Genomic DNA, 17,585 nt, shown 5'->3' on the forward strand with positions numbered 1-17,585 from the left:
ATTTCTTGACTTGGTGACCTTCTCTAGACCCCAAATTTTAGTCGCCAATAGCTCCGGAGAGAGCTCCCGCGCTTATGCCCACTTACGGGCATAATCTCTCCCGCCTGAAGACCTGCATCAGTTTCTGGATTATGGTGCTGCTGAGGCAGTGGTTGGTGTAGCTCTGAATAGCAAAGCTGACATGAAATGTTTCCATTTTGTGACTGACAATGATTGTTTCATGTAACTTCTTTTTATATTTTGACTTGAATGACTGCTTAGCTGCAGAGTGATAATTGAAACAGAGCTGTAAAGAAGCATCAGACATCATAGACATGGTATACAGTTATTATACATGGCATCAATAAATACTAAATTCTGATTGGTTGACAGATGTGCATTATATCTGTGTACAGGCATGGTACTCCAGGTAATTTGCTTCATTTCAGTTCTAAATCACTATGCAAAAATGTTCAAGCTGTTGGCTTAGAAATCCTAAAATAGAAGGAAACGTAACCAAAGCAACGGGTTATAACAGTTGATTTACAAAACCAATCGCTCAGGTATAACAAGTGGATAAAAAATGCTTTTATCTAGTGAATATCTTGGTTGCACCAGATTAGTTGCATCTAGATAAAATATGTTTGTGGAGGGGTGCAGTATTTATGAAGTTTGGATGTGTACATAATGGTTTTAGTTTACTCGATTAAAAGTTTTTAAATACACTACCGCAATAGAATCTACAACCCAGGACTATTTGCCTTGGCATTTCTACAACTGGCTGTCTCTTTGTTTGTACTACATTCCACCCCTAGGTGTCATCATAGGGCAAGTGCTAAGTGATCTGTGACAGAACTTGTTTGGATGAAGAGAGGCTTCTCACCTCAATCCTGTACTTGCTCAGTATCGGCCTGATGCCCATGGGTACCGGGAGGATGGGGCCGCGGTCCATGTCAGTGGGGCCATCAATGGGGGGCAGGTCTGCTCTTCCACCTATGCCAAGCTGCAGTAGCAAAATAAACATTTGGACAGCGATGATGATGAGTAATCAAGGATCCTCTGTGAGCTACATAAAGTTTGTATAAGCACTATACAGTCTCTTCATAGGCACTAAATGAGCATGAAACGGCACATTCATGTTCTCCTGGCTCACCTGCAGCAGCTCGAAGGCGGCCAGCAGGTCCCCTGCTGTGCAGTTTCCCCGGTAAACCTGGTAATACTCCAGCTGAGGGGGGAAGCGAGGGGGACCATAATCCTCGTCCGACATCTTAGTGACAGGCTTGGCAAACGTCCTGCCCATGAACTCGGCCTTGCCCTGGAATCCCGCCACACAAAACAGTCAGCACCACAGCCTTTTAACATCAGTGAGACAATAAGTAAAACATAGGGATGTAAAATTCAAAGGGATGTAGGGATATGTTGGGTGTCCATCGATTTGCGACCCACAGAGGTATTACCAGTTGAAAGATTCAATATTTGTCTTGTATGGGGACTTGTTTTGCTCCTATGCCATCCTGATGTTATCATGACTACAGTACAGTACAAACAATCTCCAGGCATGAGAAAGATTAAAGATTACACAACGACAAACAGGTGGGGGTCTGGAAGCTGGATAAAACAGCAGTTCGACAGATGTATAAGGTATAATATTAAAATGACTAATTTTAGACAATTGTATTTTATTTCTGAAATGAATTTATTTATTACATTTCAGATTAATAAATACAATTTGGAAATCTGTAATTTATATAACAATGCATAATTAATTATATTCTAATGATGTTTCTATGTAATCAAATTAGTTTGTTTAGATATACATATAGGTGCATTTTGAATGAGAAGCCATGCAGAGAGAGCTCACCACTGTGTCCTGGTCATAGATCTCTATGACGATGATGGGCGGGTCGTCCCGGAGCTCGCTGGCCTCGCCATAGAGCTCCACATTATCAAACACCAAAAGCTGATCCCATGTTGGGCACAGGGTCTCATTCAACACCTGAGGTGACAAAATAGAAGGGCACCATTTTGACATGTCTTAAGCCCAATTTATCTTCCCTCTTTCCCCTTCACAGACATGAGGGAATGATGATCAGAATGATGCTGTTCATACTTATGTGCTTTATGGAGCCTGACATTGGCAAACCAACATTTTTGCCTGACTCACAATTAAATTCCAGTATTAAGTTGAAGCACAAGTCTGAAGTTGAAAAGTTCACCAAAATCAACTAGGAAACTGTGCAGCTGAAGAAAAGAAGCAGTTGTAGTTATTTTGAAGTAAAATTTAATTTTAACTAATTTTGATTGAATTCAGTCCTAAAGTGATATTGCAGGTGCTATGTACTGTAAAGAAATGCTGAAGAAAATACATAGTCAAGAATAGGTACTACATTAGACTAAGCACGCATTGTAAAGCAGCACACTCATGGATGCCTTAAATATATTTTTAAATGCACTACGCAACCTTTTTTAATGTCTTAAATACTTTAAGAAAAAAAATACGTATAATTAGCAAAGCACCCGCAGTGGGTGGAAAGTGCACACAACTGCATTACCAGGGAAGTAGTGACATGGTGTGCCGTCTAGGTCATGCATATTTAAATAGGGTAATCTGCATAAATCAGCACCAAAATAACTACTTTTTAATACAAATGCAGCTCAATATAGGGCATGGCCTATTCACAAAGATTTTAAATTACCACTTGCAAAATACGTGGATTTTTTTTTTTAATTACATAAAATCTGATGGTAATATGTGTGGTCCATTTCCATGCAATGCATAAACTAGGCAGCTACAGCTCATAGCTGTAATGGGAAATAGAGCTAACATGTTAGGCATGCAAGAGAGCAAATCATCTGTAAATTATTCATCTTTACAGACACACAAGAATTGCTTGATGAAAAAGATGACATTGAACCTAACCCCTGCAATTTGTTTTCTGCTACAGTTTTAGAAGACTATTTAATTATGGAAGAAAATATTTAGACTCCAATTAAACTCCAATAACAGTGCCACTTCAATGAAAATCATTCATTCAAAATGGCCCAAAATTTACAGAGTAAACTATTACAAGAAATACTGAAGAGGTTCATTTGCAGGTCATCTCATCTGTGGCCCATTGCTTCTTTGTTTGTATTGTTGCACCATTATTTGTGCGTCAAATTTAAATTAACTTTATTTGCGCATTCGGAGACAACTTGGCACCATGAATCATTTCTAAGTTGAAAAAAATTGACCTCGTACAATTGAGAGGATGCACAGCCTCAAATGTGAACTAATGCAACAGAGAATATGGAACTTGGGCTGTTTCGCAATAAGAAGCACAAACTGCGCTTGTAATTTTTTTTCTTTGTGGATCTAGCCCTCAGCATTAAGGGATAAATCACTCCCTGGTTCACAGAACAGAGGTCTACATATACGGTGTATTGTGTTAGCCCTTTCTCTAACACCAAGGCACACGTGTGTCTGCTGCATTCATCACATGCACGGACGAGTGCCCGAAAGTGTGCAACCGTCCCTCTCACCTCGGTGACCTGGCTGTGGGTGGAGAAGAAGACGCGGGCGAAGGGGTCGGAGAGGCCCGTGCTGTCGGCTGCGAACAGACTGCGGGCCTGGTACATGTGTACCCTGAGCTGGAACACCTGCTTCACTGAGGGGAACACACCAGAGAGCTCGGTTTGAACAAAGGCACACTGAAACCAGTACTGGCACTCTTCTACTCCCCACAATCTCTCACCACATCAACAGTGCTGTTGAGTGAAGATGAGATTTGCACGTATGTTTGAATATGTCCTAGGGCGAATCATTGTTTGGCTAACAAGCCAATATTCTGTGAGGTCCATGGTTAAATAAATTCAATTATTTTAACCAGGTAACCAGGTGACAACACACCAGAGAAGAAAACATAAATCATACAGACTCAACCAGGCTTTCAACAGTAATATTTTTTCATGGGAGAAATATTAAGGCCAATGCCACAGAGCCGTTGACTGGCCTATAAAGTTAAGCTAAAAGCAGCCATTTTCTATGGTTTTTTCCCTTTTTTCCTCCCAATTCAGATTGCCCAATTATATTAACCTGTGTTTGTTGCTGCAACATCCGGGACAGCTCTTAGAAGCTCTCCTCTGAATCATTCAATGTTAGCCCCCAATTCTTATCATACCAATTGTTCTGATGCCCCGTTTGTAATTCAGGCTTGCACAGACAAGAGTTCAAGGAAGACTTGAATGGCTTGCAGTTGCCTAACCAACCAGCAGGGGTTGTGGGTGCATGATGAGATGCTGTCACCCGGACTGAATGAAAACGTCTGTTCCCTGGGTTTTGCTAGTGCTTTATGCGCGTGGCTGTCGTCCATAGCCAGGATTTCATACCAGAGCATGCGGCCTATCTATCCATTAGAAGAGAGCCTCAGGGTAAGCCACCAGCAGCCCAAGGGTGCATTTTATTTGGCTGCTTATTCACACTCTTCACCACAGCTGGTGATAAGTGAGCTTTCCGGCACAAAATGGCTGTCATGCATCACATTTACAAGGCTTGAGGCGAGTTTCCCCACTAACTGTAAAATGCTTTGAGTTTTTGAGACACTTTAGAAATGTAATTCATTATTATTAGCATTGTAATCATGGCAATGATGATCATGATGATGATTATGAGCATTATTATAATTAAATATTAAAATATTGTTTATTATTTTTTATTACTTGTGTAGGTGAGACTGATGGGAGGAGATGACAGCATGCCAGGCCCCTTTGCCGCCCTGTTCTCCTCGAAGCCATTGGGAAGGCCGCTCAGAAAGTCCTTGCGCTGCTTGTTGACACCCAGCCAGAGGTACAGCTCCGTCTTGGCCTGCACTGTCCACCCAGCAGACCCAAAGCCCTTCTTACCCGGCAGCTGAATGGACACAGAGAACAAGTAATAGATGGTCTTAGCTTATGGGTTAATTATGGGTGCTGAAGGGAGCTGAAGAATGAAGGAATTATGCATGAACTGCAGACATACCAATAAAAAGGGTCCTGGTTAATAATTATTTCCCAAAAGTATATTTGTTCTCTTACAAAAAAAAATTTAAGATGAGAAGAAAAAGATTAAGAAGCCTCATCAAGTTTGCCATGACACTTTGCAGAGCAACTTACAGAACACCTCAAGTCAAGATCAACACCAGCAGAAGTGCAGTGTCAAGAGGTGTCATAAAATATTTATTTTTCATATTCACATTGCAAACATTTAGTAAATCAAATGCAAATATAGAAAAGAGCAGGAGGGAATCTGAATGGTACCTTAAGGAAGAGTGTTTGGACCTTTCCACAGTCCTTGCCACTCTCCTCATCCACCGGAGAGAAGAGGATGTCCTTGGAGGGGACACGGGCGTACGCAATGCGCTTGTTGTTGCTCATCATCCAGATGTAGATGTCAGGAATGCTGTGCTGAGGCTAAAAGACACGCAATGAACACATGCATTTCAGTAAACCACTGAAATAACCATTGCAGAACTTGACAGAACTTGATTTTAACATTTAAGCATGTGACAGAAATGATCATTTCAGAATTTGATCACCATGATTGTTTCAGCATGCAACTGAATTCATTTCAGCATTTGGTCAAAATTATAATGTTAATATTTGACCAAGGCTTTTGCTTGAAATGAAACTGAAGAAGAGTGTATTTTTGTGCAGTACCTCATCTGCCAAGAATCGCAGCTTTTGCAAGAAATTCTGAACCAGTTTCAGTTTCTCCTTTATTGTGTTCTTCTTCACCTGGGAGCGAATGATCTTTGCCTGCTGACCCATATTTTCCTAGCAGAACCAACAGAACCAAATCAAAAGAATATACGGTACCAGTCAGTAAACCAGAATCCCAGCTTTAACAGTTTCAGAGGGATCCAAAACTGCAACACATTATCTTCCTCAAATACAACTCAAATACAAACACATAACAGTCATTCCATACATCACAAATCCCAGTGATGCTATCAATGCAGCTACAGCCACAGTACATAAAAGGTTAGCTTTGCTTTAACATAAGTTAGCTTTGCCAAACCTTGATTAGCTTTCCTAAACGTTTGTTACTGGATGGTATTTCTGTAATTATTTAGTTCTTATCATTTAAATTGAATCAATAAAGATTTTTGATTTATCTAACATAGTTGTGAAATTGAAAATTGTTCCTTGAATGGGAAAAATTAAATTATCAAAAAATTAAAGAAACATTACATTACAATAACATTATCATCATAACCATACAAGAAAGCCAAAGTCTGAGGAAAATTAGACTTTAATCACCAGTGATTCACAACGCAATATTATGTGGTTGATGTGTCTCACCAGTTCTCTCATGCAGAATTTGAGTCTCTCTCGGTCCAGTTTGGTTCTTCCCATCTGATTCTGGTCCTTGTTTGCCAGAGTTACATAACGACTGTGAAGTTAAAAATGGCAATCAGTGTTTACATGATGGTCAGAGCCAAAATTTTAATAGTGCACAGTTTCTATGCTATGACTTAAGATTGTTAGGAAACAAGAAGGCATAAACATTATAAATAGACAAAAAAGGCTATTGGTAAGAGAAATAGGCTTGTGAGCAAGTGTAGATGAAAGTTTAAATCCCTGGTGAATCTCTAAAGCTATGCCCTTAAGAATAGTACCAAAACAAAATCTTCATGCCAAAATTCATTGGTTTTCTATTTGACTGATTTCCAGGAGTTTCTCATAACAGCCTTTTCTTGGATTCAGTTAATTATGTGTTTTCTCACCAGGCTGTCTGGTTTTTCACCTGGTGAAAGAACCATACTCTGCCGGGTGCTTGGTAATGCAGTGAAAAAATACATTTTTAATGATTGATTGAATTTTTCACACAACCAGTGTTAAAATGATAATGTGTATTAAAAATGATAATGTGTAAAGCATAGGATTGTGGTGGCCACTGAGCTGCTATATAAGGACAATTCATAACTGCTACGAACCTGCACCCATTGCTGAGTTCCTCTAGGACCCCCCTCAGCCTGCGTTCTGGATATGCCTTCTCAGTCTTAATGACCTCCTGGACATCATTCAGCCCCTCTTCCTGTCACAGGATAAACAAATGGGGTGATCATGTGACAAACAACCAACAGAAGCTACCTGGCTCAGTGTGATGAACTCATGAAAGAAGAATCCAACTAAATGTAACTTGTGGGCGGAAATATACCCTACATCTGCAGTCATGTATTTTTTTAAGAGTCACACCTGCATTTCTGCCTGCAAAAGTGATAGTGTTCTTCAGTATTTAGACCTCTGATCTACAGTATTAGCAAGAGAACGAGCCAATCTGTTTGCATTTTCCTGAATTACAGCAGTCTTCTTTTCTTTCTCAACTCTTTTGAGAATTCTTTTCACTCTCCTTCTCAGTGTGTGATACCACCATTCTTCAGTCTACATGGACAATGATGTGCTGCAGCATTTAAAACACAAGTAATCAGTGTTCAGAAAAAGACAAACCAATTTGTCTGCAATCTTGTCCATGATGTTGGCATTGTAAAGTCGCCTCCTTTGGTCCTGCCACCAGCTCTTGATGTAAATGCATGGCTTTGTCTCAAAGTAAGGCAAATGGAAATAATTCCTGGGAAAACACATACATATACTTGGGACAAATGTGCCTATATCTTTGCAAAGATATGAGTTAACTCACAAAACAGGTCTTATGAACAAAAAACTATCATTGGCTGTAACAATGGCTAACGTAATAAAATTGTTAATGTAATAAAAAAACGATGAATGTATTAACTGTGTCCTCTTTAATGTAATAACTGCTAGTTAATGCAATAACAGCTGGTTAATGTAATAAAAATCTTGAATGGTTACTGTAATAACTTTTGCCAGCTAATGCAATAACTTACTGCACTAACCAGTGGTCATTACATTAACCATTGTTACACTTGCATTTATTGTTTAGTCAAGTATGAAATACAGGCCATGGTTCACTGTCCAATGGAACAACCCCTGGTGCCATGGAATGTCATACAGTGCTATTGAGTATTCTCAAAGCTGTAAGCGACCTCTCCACAGCACAGTTCCAGACTATCCTGGTGGGCCGAACCTGTCTGTGATGACGGGCTTCATAGGTGGGGTGGTGGCGACTGAAACCAGGTCCCTGTCGTCCTCCGTCTCTTCATCACTGGAGCCCTGGATGAGGTCTGACTCCTCATCGCTCCCTCCACCATCTTTCTTCTTCCTCCCCGTCTTTGGTTTGGTCACCCCGTCAATCTCATTTCCATAGTTACCTAATATGGTAGTCTAATGGTTAATGCACAAATGAACTTTCCCTGTGTGCTGAAACATGCTGCTGATATGACTGTGAGACAGGACATGATGGGGACACTTTCAAGGCTCGGGAACTCAGCTACCTATTGTGACTTCAAAGTTGATGGGTTTGTCTCCAATCTTCCTGTCAATCATGGTGGCTTCCAGGAAGGCTCCAAAGAGAAAGAACTCTTCAATCTTTCCAGTGGCATTCTAAAACAACCCAAATGTAACAAATAATACTATAGTAGGACTTAACCAAACAAAAACAGCGTTACTACGGCAGGGTAACACAAGACAGAGAAATCATTATCATAGGAATATTTACTGTAAGTGATGCCAAAATGGATCTTAAGCCTGATTTATACTTTGTCGCACAACATTTTGACAAGTGTCATGCAACAAAAATGAAGGTGTTGCTGTACGTTTCGCATTCATTCTTCAGTGGAGGCCCGCGGGGAGGGACCTGTTGTCTCTATGGTAATGAGAGGTGCCATATTGCTGATGTTTACATTTATGAAAACATGGTGTCACCCAGAGAAATTATTGAGACAGAGGAGAAAGAAATTTTAAATCTTGTTAAAAAAATGATGTGAACAGAAAAACAAGGTGGTCTGCCAGTCAGATAAACCAAATGAGGGACGAACAAGGCAAATACATTCTAGCCAAGTGAAGCAAATGTGTTACATGCTGGATGAAAACAGGCATTTAAATTATTTTATGATGCTGGCAAACTGGTTCAATGACTTAACCAAATCCATCCCTTTGCACATACAATACTTTATTATTTATTCTGACAGTTTTTCCTCTATTCCCTCCATGTTTATCAACATAGGTAAAAAACAAAATAATGGAGTGGAGTGAAAAAAAAGCATCTATGACAATGAATTTCTGTGTTCCATCTGGCTGTCAAATCACTGAGCAACAAAGTATGACGCGGTCCACGGCATAACAAAACTGTGCAGCAACACTGAAGAAGTGTTGTGCAACAATTTTTTCAGTTGAAAATATGTCATTTTTGTCGTAGGACACTTGCTGAAAGGGTCATGCGACAAAGTATTAATGCAGGCTTTAGGGAGGGCCTGTTAGAAAGGATCTTTTTTTGTGATCAATATTTTTTATTTATTTTTAAAAAAAAACAACAACAACAATGGTGGTGGGGGAGGGAGAGACAAGGCCAGCACACATAGAGACACATGTTATATACTCAGGACAAATGAACATATAAAGGAAATTATGGTTTTGAGTAGACATACCGAATACAAACTAAGTCTCCAAAAGGCATGCCCAAAACAATACAAGGTCTCTATTTTATTTTTATATAAAACGTGAAATAAATTTCAAGCGATGACCGCAAAATGTGTAGTGATATTTCAACTATAACAAGGACAAAATGAACATTATCGAATTATATTTGGCATGTGTATATGTCAGTAGAAGCTGCTCAGATGAGGGCTTTGAAAAGCCATTTTTTAAATCTATTTTTTATTATTAAAATGCATAAATATAAAAAGTTGGATATTTTTAATTAAGCAATTTGGGTTAATGGCAATGCCCCACCTTGGATTTAAACATGCAAGTTTTCAGTTAATGTAGAATTCTGGGAACCGGGTTAGGGCTGCTGACCTCTGAGATGTTGGGTATACCCTCCACCTGCACCTCAGTGGAGCTCATGACGTCAGGGGAGCTGGTGTCCAGGATCTCGACGGCCAGGCTGACCAGGAGCCGCGCTCGGAAGGAGACGCCCTCGCCTAGCCCCTCGTTCAGGTCCTGGTGCTCATCCATGATGGTGTAGTTCCGAGTGGAGCCATACATGTTCACCCAGGCTGGACCCAGGGTCGGGAGGAATCCTGCCATGAAAGAAGAGGAATAACAATAGCACTATTAACATTATTAATATTCCTCCACTATTACAACAGTAGTAGTAGCAGTAACCGCACCAGTAGTATTAGTGGTATATACTTTATTAAATATACGTAATTATTTGTCACACACATAGCCCATTACAAATTTAGTCAGCACAAAGAGAAATATAATTCACTAGAACATAAAGAGTTAAAGTGAATTATATAGTCTTAGTTGAGATTTGTGAAATTGGGAAGCCCATGTATACTATTCTAATCCACTCAATAGTCTATTGTGTAGCCATACTAACCGTTGTGCAAAAAGTGTAGTATCACGCTTGCACGTTCCAATAGTGTAACATTTATGCTGAACATTAATGTCAATAGACATTAATGAAAAATATACATTTTTTATTTATCCTTGACTGATTTGATTAGAAAAATCAGCAAAACTGTAGGACCTGTGACAGACAGACAGACAGACACACACACACAAGTGATCGCAAAACCCCCTCTTGTGCAAGCTTTTCTAGCGCGCAGGTCAAAATAAAACCCTCCCTCTCTAGGCAATGTAGTTGTCAATTAAGCGTGATCCCACAAGGCTGCTGGCCACAGTAGGCAAATTCCAGAGTCCAGACCATGGCGCCCATCCACTCACTGAACTGGTACCTTAACAGAGTGAGCTATCGAGTAGCGCTAAATCCATGCACAGTCTTAATAGCATGTCATCTTTACTGCTTTACCAAATAACATTTCTGATTAAATTGGAACCTGTTTGTCGCACACAGCCCAATGCAGTCACTCTGCTCTCACACAGCCCAGATCCACCTTTGTCTCCATCATTGGCGATTTTCCGTAGGTCGATGAAGTGTGTCCCAATGGCCACGTCGTTCACCTTGTCCGAATCCCGAATTTGGACCTTCATGCGTTTGCAGAGGGGTGGGAACATTTCTGTGAAGATGATTTGCTCGTTCCAGATGGGCTCATAGCTGCTCTTCTGAATCGAGGTCTTCCCCTGTTTGTGAACATTTTTGTTATATTTTCTCCGTTGCCAACAACAGAATCAGCTCATATTAAATGAACCAATACAATATCAGCCCTGCTTAAGAAAACCTGCCTTCTGCCCTGCAAAGAGCACTTGAACGTAGGGGTCCACCAAATCTTTGTTCTCTCCTATGAAGGCCTTTTTCACATTGGCCATGATGCTGGTGTTCATCTTGGGTAGCCCCTCAGCCCGGTAAATCTTCAAATAGAAGCGTGCCCATTGACGTTCTGTTGGAACTCCTTCTGGCAACAAGAGGTTCCTGAAATATAATAAGAGATTATGTTTCTAGGAAAATCTTTTTTTTCTTCAAACAGACTGACACCAGGTACATTGCAAATCAAGCTCACATACAGAATTACAACTTTGTAAAGGATACATTCAGAGGCAGCCTTGCTCTTTGGAACCATCATCAACTCTACTCGGTAAACCAGGAAACACATTATAATTTTTCTAACAATGAAAATGGAAAATGGGAAATTTTCATAAATTAACACTTTTTACATAAAGTTTCCTTTTCAGCTCTCTTTTTTATGATATTAATCAATATCACTCTCAGAGCTGAGACAGTAAGGGCCATATTTACTAAACATGCTAATTACTGCCAGCCGCCAGGGACGCAAACAATTGGCAATACATCAGGTGACACACCAAAGAAAAGATGCCATATAATAAGATCATTAATGAAAGGGATTGCATAATTCTGTAATGGTTGTCTATGGGTAGTAGTTTCCACAAACTGGCCCTTCTTCTCCTGCTATGTTGCTGCTAATACTGAAATTGGACCCTGAAATCCATTATTAGCTGCAGCATAGCAGAAGAAACAGATGGGCCAGTTTATGGAAACTACTGCCCATGGACAACTATTACAGAATTATGCAATTTGGGTGAACTACCCCTTTAAATAGGACTTATTCAGGAGCGGGAAAAACGAAGGTGAAAAACTCATTATAAAAAATAGCTAATCACTTCTGCACACTTCTGTCTACCATCTCCTACACATCGGTTCAGGAGCCCCGCTCTCCTCCTCTCACTTCACTTCAAACAGTTCCTCTGCCATTCCATTGTGCATATCCCAATATTGTGGATCATGCAGCAGACCACACCAGCACCACTTTCTCTGGACTGTACAAGAGTGCTCCACCAGTACGGTCCAGACAAGGAAATTGGCTCATAAGGATGCCGAATGTGCGTTCTACCACATTTCTGGTGCGGATGTGCACCTCCTTGTACCACTCCTTCTCTGGTTAAAGTCAAGTTTTGGACAGGTGTCAAAATCCATGGATGTAATGGACAGGTACTGTCACCTTTAAATGTTCCGAGAAAATGTTAACTCGTCTCATTCGTAAAAACTTCTGGACACAGTTTTAATATTTCACGTTGTTTAATTCTGTACCCAATAGCCATCTCCATAGTCATCGTCTCCCAAACTTCTCGAACAGGTTCCTAAAGATCATGTGTGCATTTGCAACTACATTTTGATGATGTTTGTAAATATAGAAAAATGCTATTTGTCTCATTAACGTCTACAAAACCCCCACAAATTCTTAGTAAATATGGCCCTAAATGAATTTAGATCAAGCAAATTATTGATTGAATAAGGCAGCAACAGTGAAAAAAAGCCAGACATGACTGCATTAAAGTATGTTTTGAGGACTTTTTTTGAGGACAACAATTAAGTGTTCATAACTAACTTTTTTCCAATTTCAACTTAGCTCATTGCTATGAACAGGATTTGACCTCTGGACTCAAACTAATGTCTTCCGACATGGTTTACCCTTCAATGTCATCTTCATCAGTCTCGTTGGCCTTGTGAGGAGTTTTAATGTTGTCTCCCTTCCCCATCACAGCGATGTCACACTTGATGTAGCCCTTACACCCAGCAGTAATATCATCCGGGTCAGAAAGGAAGGCCCATTTGTGGTAGAACTGATGCTCTTTGAGGGTTAAGAAGCAGGATGAACAGCATTTTAAAAGTAATCATAAAGAACAAACAGGCATCAGAAATTAATTAACTATATACAGTACAAACACAATTTTGATTACTTCTGATGCATATGAGCACATGATGCATTTAGCCTTGCAAAAAGTGAGAACATTCTTTCCTTAACTTTGACTTTAAAAAACGTTTAGTGAGTCACTTTTGGCAATATCTGAACTCACTGTTTGTGATGAAAAAATTAACACCTGCATTCAGTTGTGTGGCAAATGGTGGTTGAATGTCAGCCACATTTCTGCATTTCCATTGCCATTAATCAGGACTGTAGTCCATAATCACCCAGCAGTGTAGAGCTGAAAACAGGGCCCTGTATAGACTCTAAAATACAAAAGGTGCAATGACTAAACAGACCAAAGCATCTGTGCTTTTCCTACCAGGCTGAGAATAGACAGTGCCAATATCCAGTTTGAACATCCCAACCAGCGTCCCACTGCGCAGAAGGTTTTTGGAATGGATCACCTATGGCAAGAGCAGGTCATTAAAATCTAAGTGTCAGAGAACAGTGGGCTTAGCTGAGGGGCATGAGGTAGGACCAGGAGGGCACAAGCTTCACACTGGGATTGCTTTACTCACCGACAGCTTCAAAATCTTGTCAAACATCACATCTGGAGGCACGTGGAAGTCAAACACAAAGTACTGAAAGGGAAAAAGATGAATTAGGTTGCAGCTGTAACAACTTCCTGCATGCCTGAAGAGAAAAATAAGAATTTTTCTTGGAGGCTAGTAACCACTGTAACAAACTGATCTGAACTTTTCTCTCTCCTGTGACATCAAAATGTGTTTATTGTTAGTCGGCTGTCATATTACGTCGGCTGGTGCATCTTGTTTTTTTTTCAATTGAAAAAGTGAAATGGTAGCCACCCACCTCATTGTAGTAGGGGCAGGTTGTTGACTCCTTCATAGACGTGTATTTTTTCTCTTCCCCAATCTCCACACAGACCACAGGATCCATGTTCAATCCCACCAGCTGTCGGGCTTCGACGATGGTAACACTAACCTGGGTAGGTTCACACATTCAGACTCAGTTACAGAGGTGCTGTCAAGAACCTATATGAGCCCATGATAATTCACCTGTCAGCATTGTCTCCCAAAAGAATAGATGCAAATTTAAACAAGCCCCTCATCCTGTAGTCAAAGGTCACTTGAATATTCAAAGCTCATTTTGGGATTCGATTTTGTGTTGGTGTTTCAGTTACAGTGATAATTTTTTGTTCAGGTAAGGTAAGCCTAACAATTATATTTAAATACCTTCATAATGAACTCTAATTGTGAATAAATGTAACCTCATGTACAATAACTCAAAACAGATTTCACTTTGTCATTGCTGAAATGCAGAAGCCTCCTATGCACAAGAGTGTCCCATGATTCAGTAGGTTGTAGAACCCCATTTAGCCGCATAACCTGAAGTAATTGTTTTTAATTGTAGTATCTTACATTGCATTGGAGGAATTCTGGCCCAATTCTCCTTACAAAATTGCTTAAGCTCATTGATGCCAATGACATCTCAATAGGATTGAGGTCTGGACATCTACTTGGCCATTCCAAAACCCAGAATCTTTACTTTTACAGCCATTCAGTTGTATATTTACTGGTGTACTTCAAATAATTTTCCTGTTGCCTGACCTGATCCACTCTCGGCCAAGCTTTAGCTATTGGTCTCACATTTTCTTCTACAATACACTGGAGAGGAATTCATGATGGATTCAATAACTGTGAGACATCCAAGTCCTGTGGCTACAAAGCAGACTCAGATCATCATGCCTCCACCACAATGTTTGATGGTTTGATGAGGTTCTTGTGGTGACTGGTGTTCGGTTTTGCCAAATATGGCATTATGCATTACAACCAAACAACTCCAATTTGGTCTTGTCTATCCAGAGGACAGTGTTCCATGAGTTTTATGATTCATATAAGTGGAATTTTGCAAACCTAATGCTGCAATGTTCTTTTTTGGATAGAAAGGGTTTTCTCCTATCTACCCGTCCATGCAACCTATACAGTTCTTACTGACGGTTGAGTCAGGAAATCTAACATTCACCATGTTGACAACGGTCTGTAGATGCCTGTATGTCACATTCTTTCTGTATGTTTTTTGTGATTTCTTGGAGAAAATACAGTATGATTTTTGGGTGAATTTGCTGGAATGCCCACTCCTGGACAGATCGGCAACTTTTGTGAATGTTCTCCATTTGTAAATGATCTGTCCCACTGTGGAATGATGGGCTTCATATATTTCAGATATCCTTTGTCCATGCTCGGTATGCTCAGTATTCTCAGTTAACACAAACCTGAATGCTTCAGGCAAAATTCAAAAGTTACAGTTTTATGTACATGTGGTAGCACTTCCTGATGATCAACTAATTGTGAGTGCTAGATTAGCAGCACCTGTTTCTAATTGCCTTCTTAACTGATATGGAAGCAATAAGGCTCACTTACTTTTCACACATGACTTCTTTGTCTAATTTTTTGTTTAATAAATAATGACAACATAAAATTTGTAAGCGCTATGAGTCACATGAGATTAGATTTATCTACTAATTATCAATTTATCTAGCATAATGTTCAGCTGAAATAAAGACCTGGCATAATAGTTGCAAACAATAACAATGCTAAATTACAGAATAACGTAATACTTGATTAAAGTGTCACCTTAACATTTAACAGGATGCTTTTCTACTTACTTGGTAATCCATTGGTCTCCCAGCACTAGGTTCCATCTTGATATCAGGTTTTGATCTGAAATTAGCATGCACATGAATAATATTATCAGCACAACTGAAAGATAAACTTAATTACTATTACTACCACCAATTCTAAATTAGAAATGTAGCATTTATGTAAAATATTTAACAGAATATATAAAATGTAAAACTGAGAGCTGAATTTTAAAAATTAAGGATTAATGTACCCTTTCTCCTGTATGTGTGTGTGTGTGCATGTGCATACATGTGTGCGTGCTTGTGTCCGTTTGTGTTTTGGTGTGTGTATATGTGTATATTTGTGTATGATTTCTTTAAAATGAGATTTAAGGACAGTTGCCTTAAATTACTACTACATAAAAATTATGTTGTGGGAGAAAAATGCTGTATATTTTTCTCATAGTAAAAAAACCACATAACAATAATAATAATAATAATAATAATAATAACAATAATATACCATAAAGTAATTTTTGTAACTGTGCACATAAATTACAACCTGAATGAGCTGTGATGTTTTGGTGCTCACCTCTTATTGGACACATTGGTGGTGACTGCCGTGACAGAGGCCAGCGAGACAGTGTCAGGATCGGGACCCCCTCCCAAGTGTACATCTGGCCCGTCCACGTCCTCTGTGTCAAGAATGGCTGGCTCATCTGATAATCAGGCACATTACAAGGAATATCAGAGATCTGGTACCAAAGAGATCTGAGAAAATATATTTCACAGGAAATATCATAGTTCTGGAATTTGAAATGCATCGATCCAAGAATCAGAGGGAATATCTAATATCTGGCATCAGTGAGAGATTTGTATGAGATTCAGACATTTTATTGGCCAAATCAGACAGCTGCCATTAGAGAAGGATTCCCATGTTAACTAAGCATTACCATTTTCTGATCAATGGCTGAAATGTTTGTTTTATAGCTTACACTGAAAACATGAATTAAAAACATATCACTAAGGAACTGAGGACTTAACATGGAGGAAAAAACCTTTGTTCCACATACCACTGAGCACAGTAGTTACCATGGACAATGGAACCCTATTCTTTACCCATACATTTCTTTAACCCAAGCCTTCACTCCTACCTCCTCTATGGTGATGGTCCTTAGAGCTTCGTCTCTTTCCAATCGGCATGGCTGCTAACACTCCCTAACCAGCTCTGCGTAGTAGATAAAAGCCAGGGTTAAACATAGTATAGGAATCACATGAAATCACAGAAAAATGGGATGGATTAATTCAGCTGACTATGTTCATAGTCCAATGGGATAAAATACACAGAATGCGAGAATAAAATGTGTCACATGTCTCAAATTTATCACAATTGATATTATACTTTGCTATAAGGCAAGTTCTCCAGAGAAAATACAATTAGATGATCTGATGTTTCTGAGCGCAATAATCAAACTTTATTGCATCTTAAAGTGACTGGCTGAACATCGACTTTAATTTAACTTATTTGGAGGAGTTATCTCTCTCCATAAAAAGCAAATGTCTGGTGTTAATTCAACAGAATGAGTGTTTGCATCATGAAATAAAATTGATAAAATGGGCTCAAATAGTATGTAATGTAGCACCATACATGATTTAACACTTTCAATTTTCTAGGGAATAATAGTTAATTGTACGTAGTCATAAAGAAATGATGATGGCATGGATTCCCTTTGTGTTCCCTGTTCATGGGTGGAAAATAACCTCAAACAATTCATGTTTTCCCACAGTTTCCCCCAATTTGGAATGTCCAATTTTAT

At 39.4% G+C, this 17,585-nt stretch overlaps 1 protein-coding gene across 1 annotated transcript in view; it reads right to left on the bottom strand.

Moving 5' to 3' along the window:
• The window catches only part of LOC118223114 (otoferlin-like), a 37,491-nt gene extending 20,496 nt beyond the window's left edge, over window positions 1–16,995 (bottom strand). The window contains exons 1-22 of the mRNA XM_035409271.1: window positions 16,923–16,995; window positions 16,361–16,487; window positions 15,814–15,868; window positions 13,998–14,129; window positions 13,706–13,768; window positions 13,507–13,591; window positions 12,911–13,070; window positions 11,209–11,395; window positions 10,920–11,106; window positions 9,874–10,097; window positions 8,352–8,460; window positions 8,045–8,228; window positions 7,447–7,567; window positions 6,933–7,033; window positions 6,298–6,388; window positions 5,653–5,769; window positions 5,254–5,406; window positions 4,678–4,867; window positions 3,502–3,626; window positions 1,841–1,975; window positions 1,133–1,294; window positions 863–982 (exon numbers count right to left, since the gene is read on the bottom strand). Coding sequence (XP_035265162.1) covers window positions 863–982; window positions 1,133–1,294; window positions 1,841–1,975; window positions 3,502–3,626; window positions 4,678–4,867; window positions 5,254–5,406; window positions 5,653–5,769; window positions 6,298–6,388; window positions 6,933–7,033; window positions 7,447–7,567; window positions 8,045–8,228; window positions 8,352–8,460; window positions 9,874–10,097; window positions 10,920–11,106; window positions 11,209–11,395; window positions 12,911–13,070; window positions 13,507–13,591; window positions 13,706–13,768; window positions 13,998–14,129; window positions 15,814–15,868; window positions 16,361–16,487; window positions 16,923–16,971 — 2,877 coding nt within the window. The 5' untranslated portion in view covers window positions 16,972–16,995. The remainder of the gene's footprint in view (window positions 1–862; window positions 983–1,132; window positions 1,295–1,840; window positions 1,976–3,501; window positions 3,627–4,677; window positions 4,868–5,253; window positions 5,407–5,652; window positions 5,770–6,297; window positions 6,389–6,932; window positions 7,034–7,446; window positions 7,568–8,044; window positions 8,229–8,351; window positions 8,461–9,873; window positions 10,098–10,919; window positions 11,107–11,208; window positions 11,396–12,910; window positions 13,071–13,506; window positions 13,592–13,705; window positions 13,769–13,997; window positions 14,130–15,813; window positions 15,869–16,360; window positions 16,488–16,922) is intronic.
• Between the last annotated feature and the right edge of the window lie 590 nt (window positions 16,996–17,585).

Source organism: Anguilla anguilla, chromosome 1 (assembly GCF_013347855.1).
Source record: "Anguilla anguilla isolate fAngAng1 chromosome 1, fAngAng1.pri, whole genome shotgun sequence".
Taxonomy (NCBI): domain Eukaryota; kingdom Metazoa; phylum Chordata; class Actinopteri; order Anguilliformes; family Anguillidae; genus Anguilla; species Anguilla anguilla.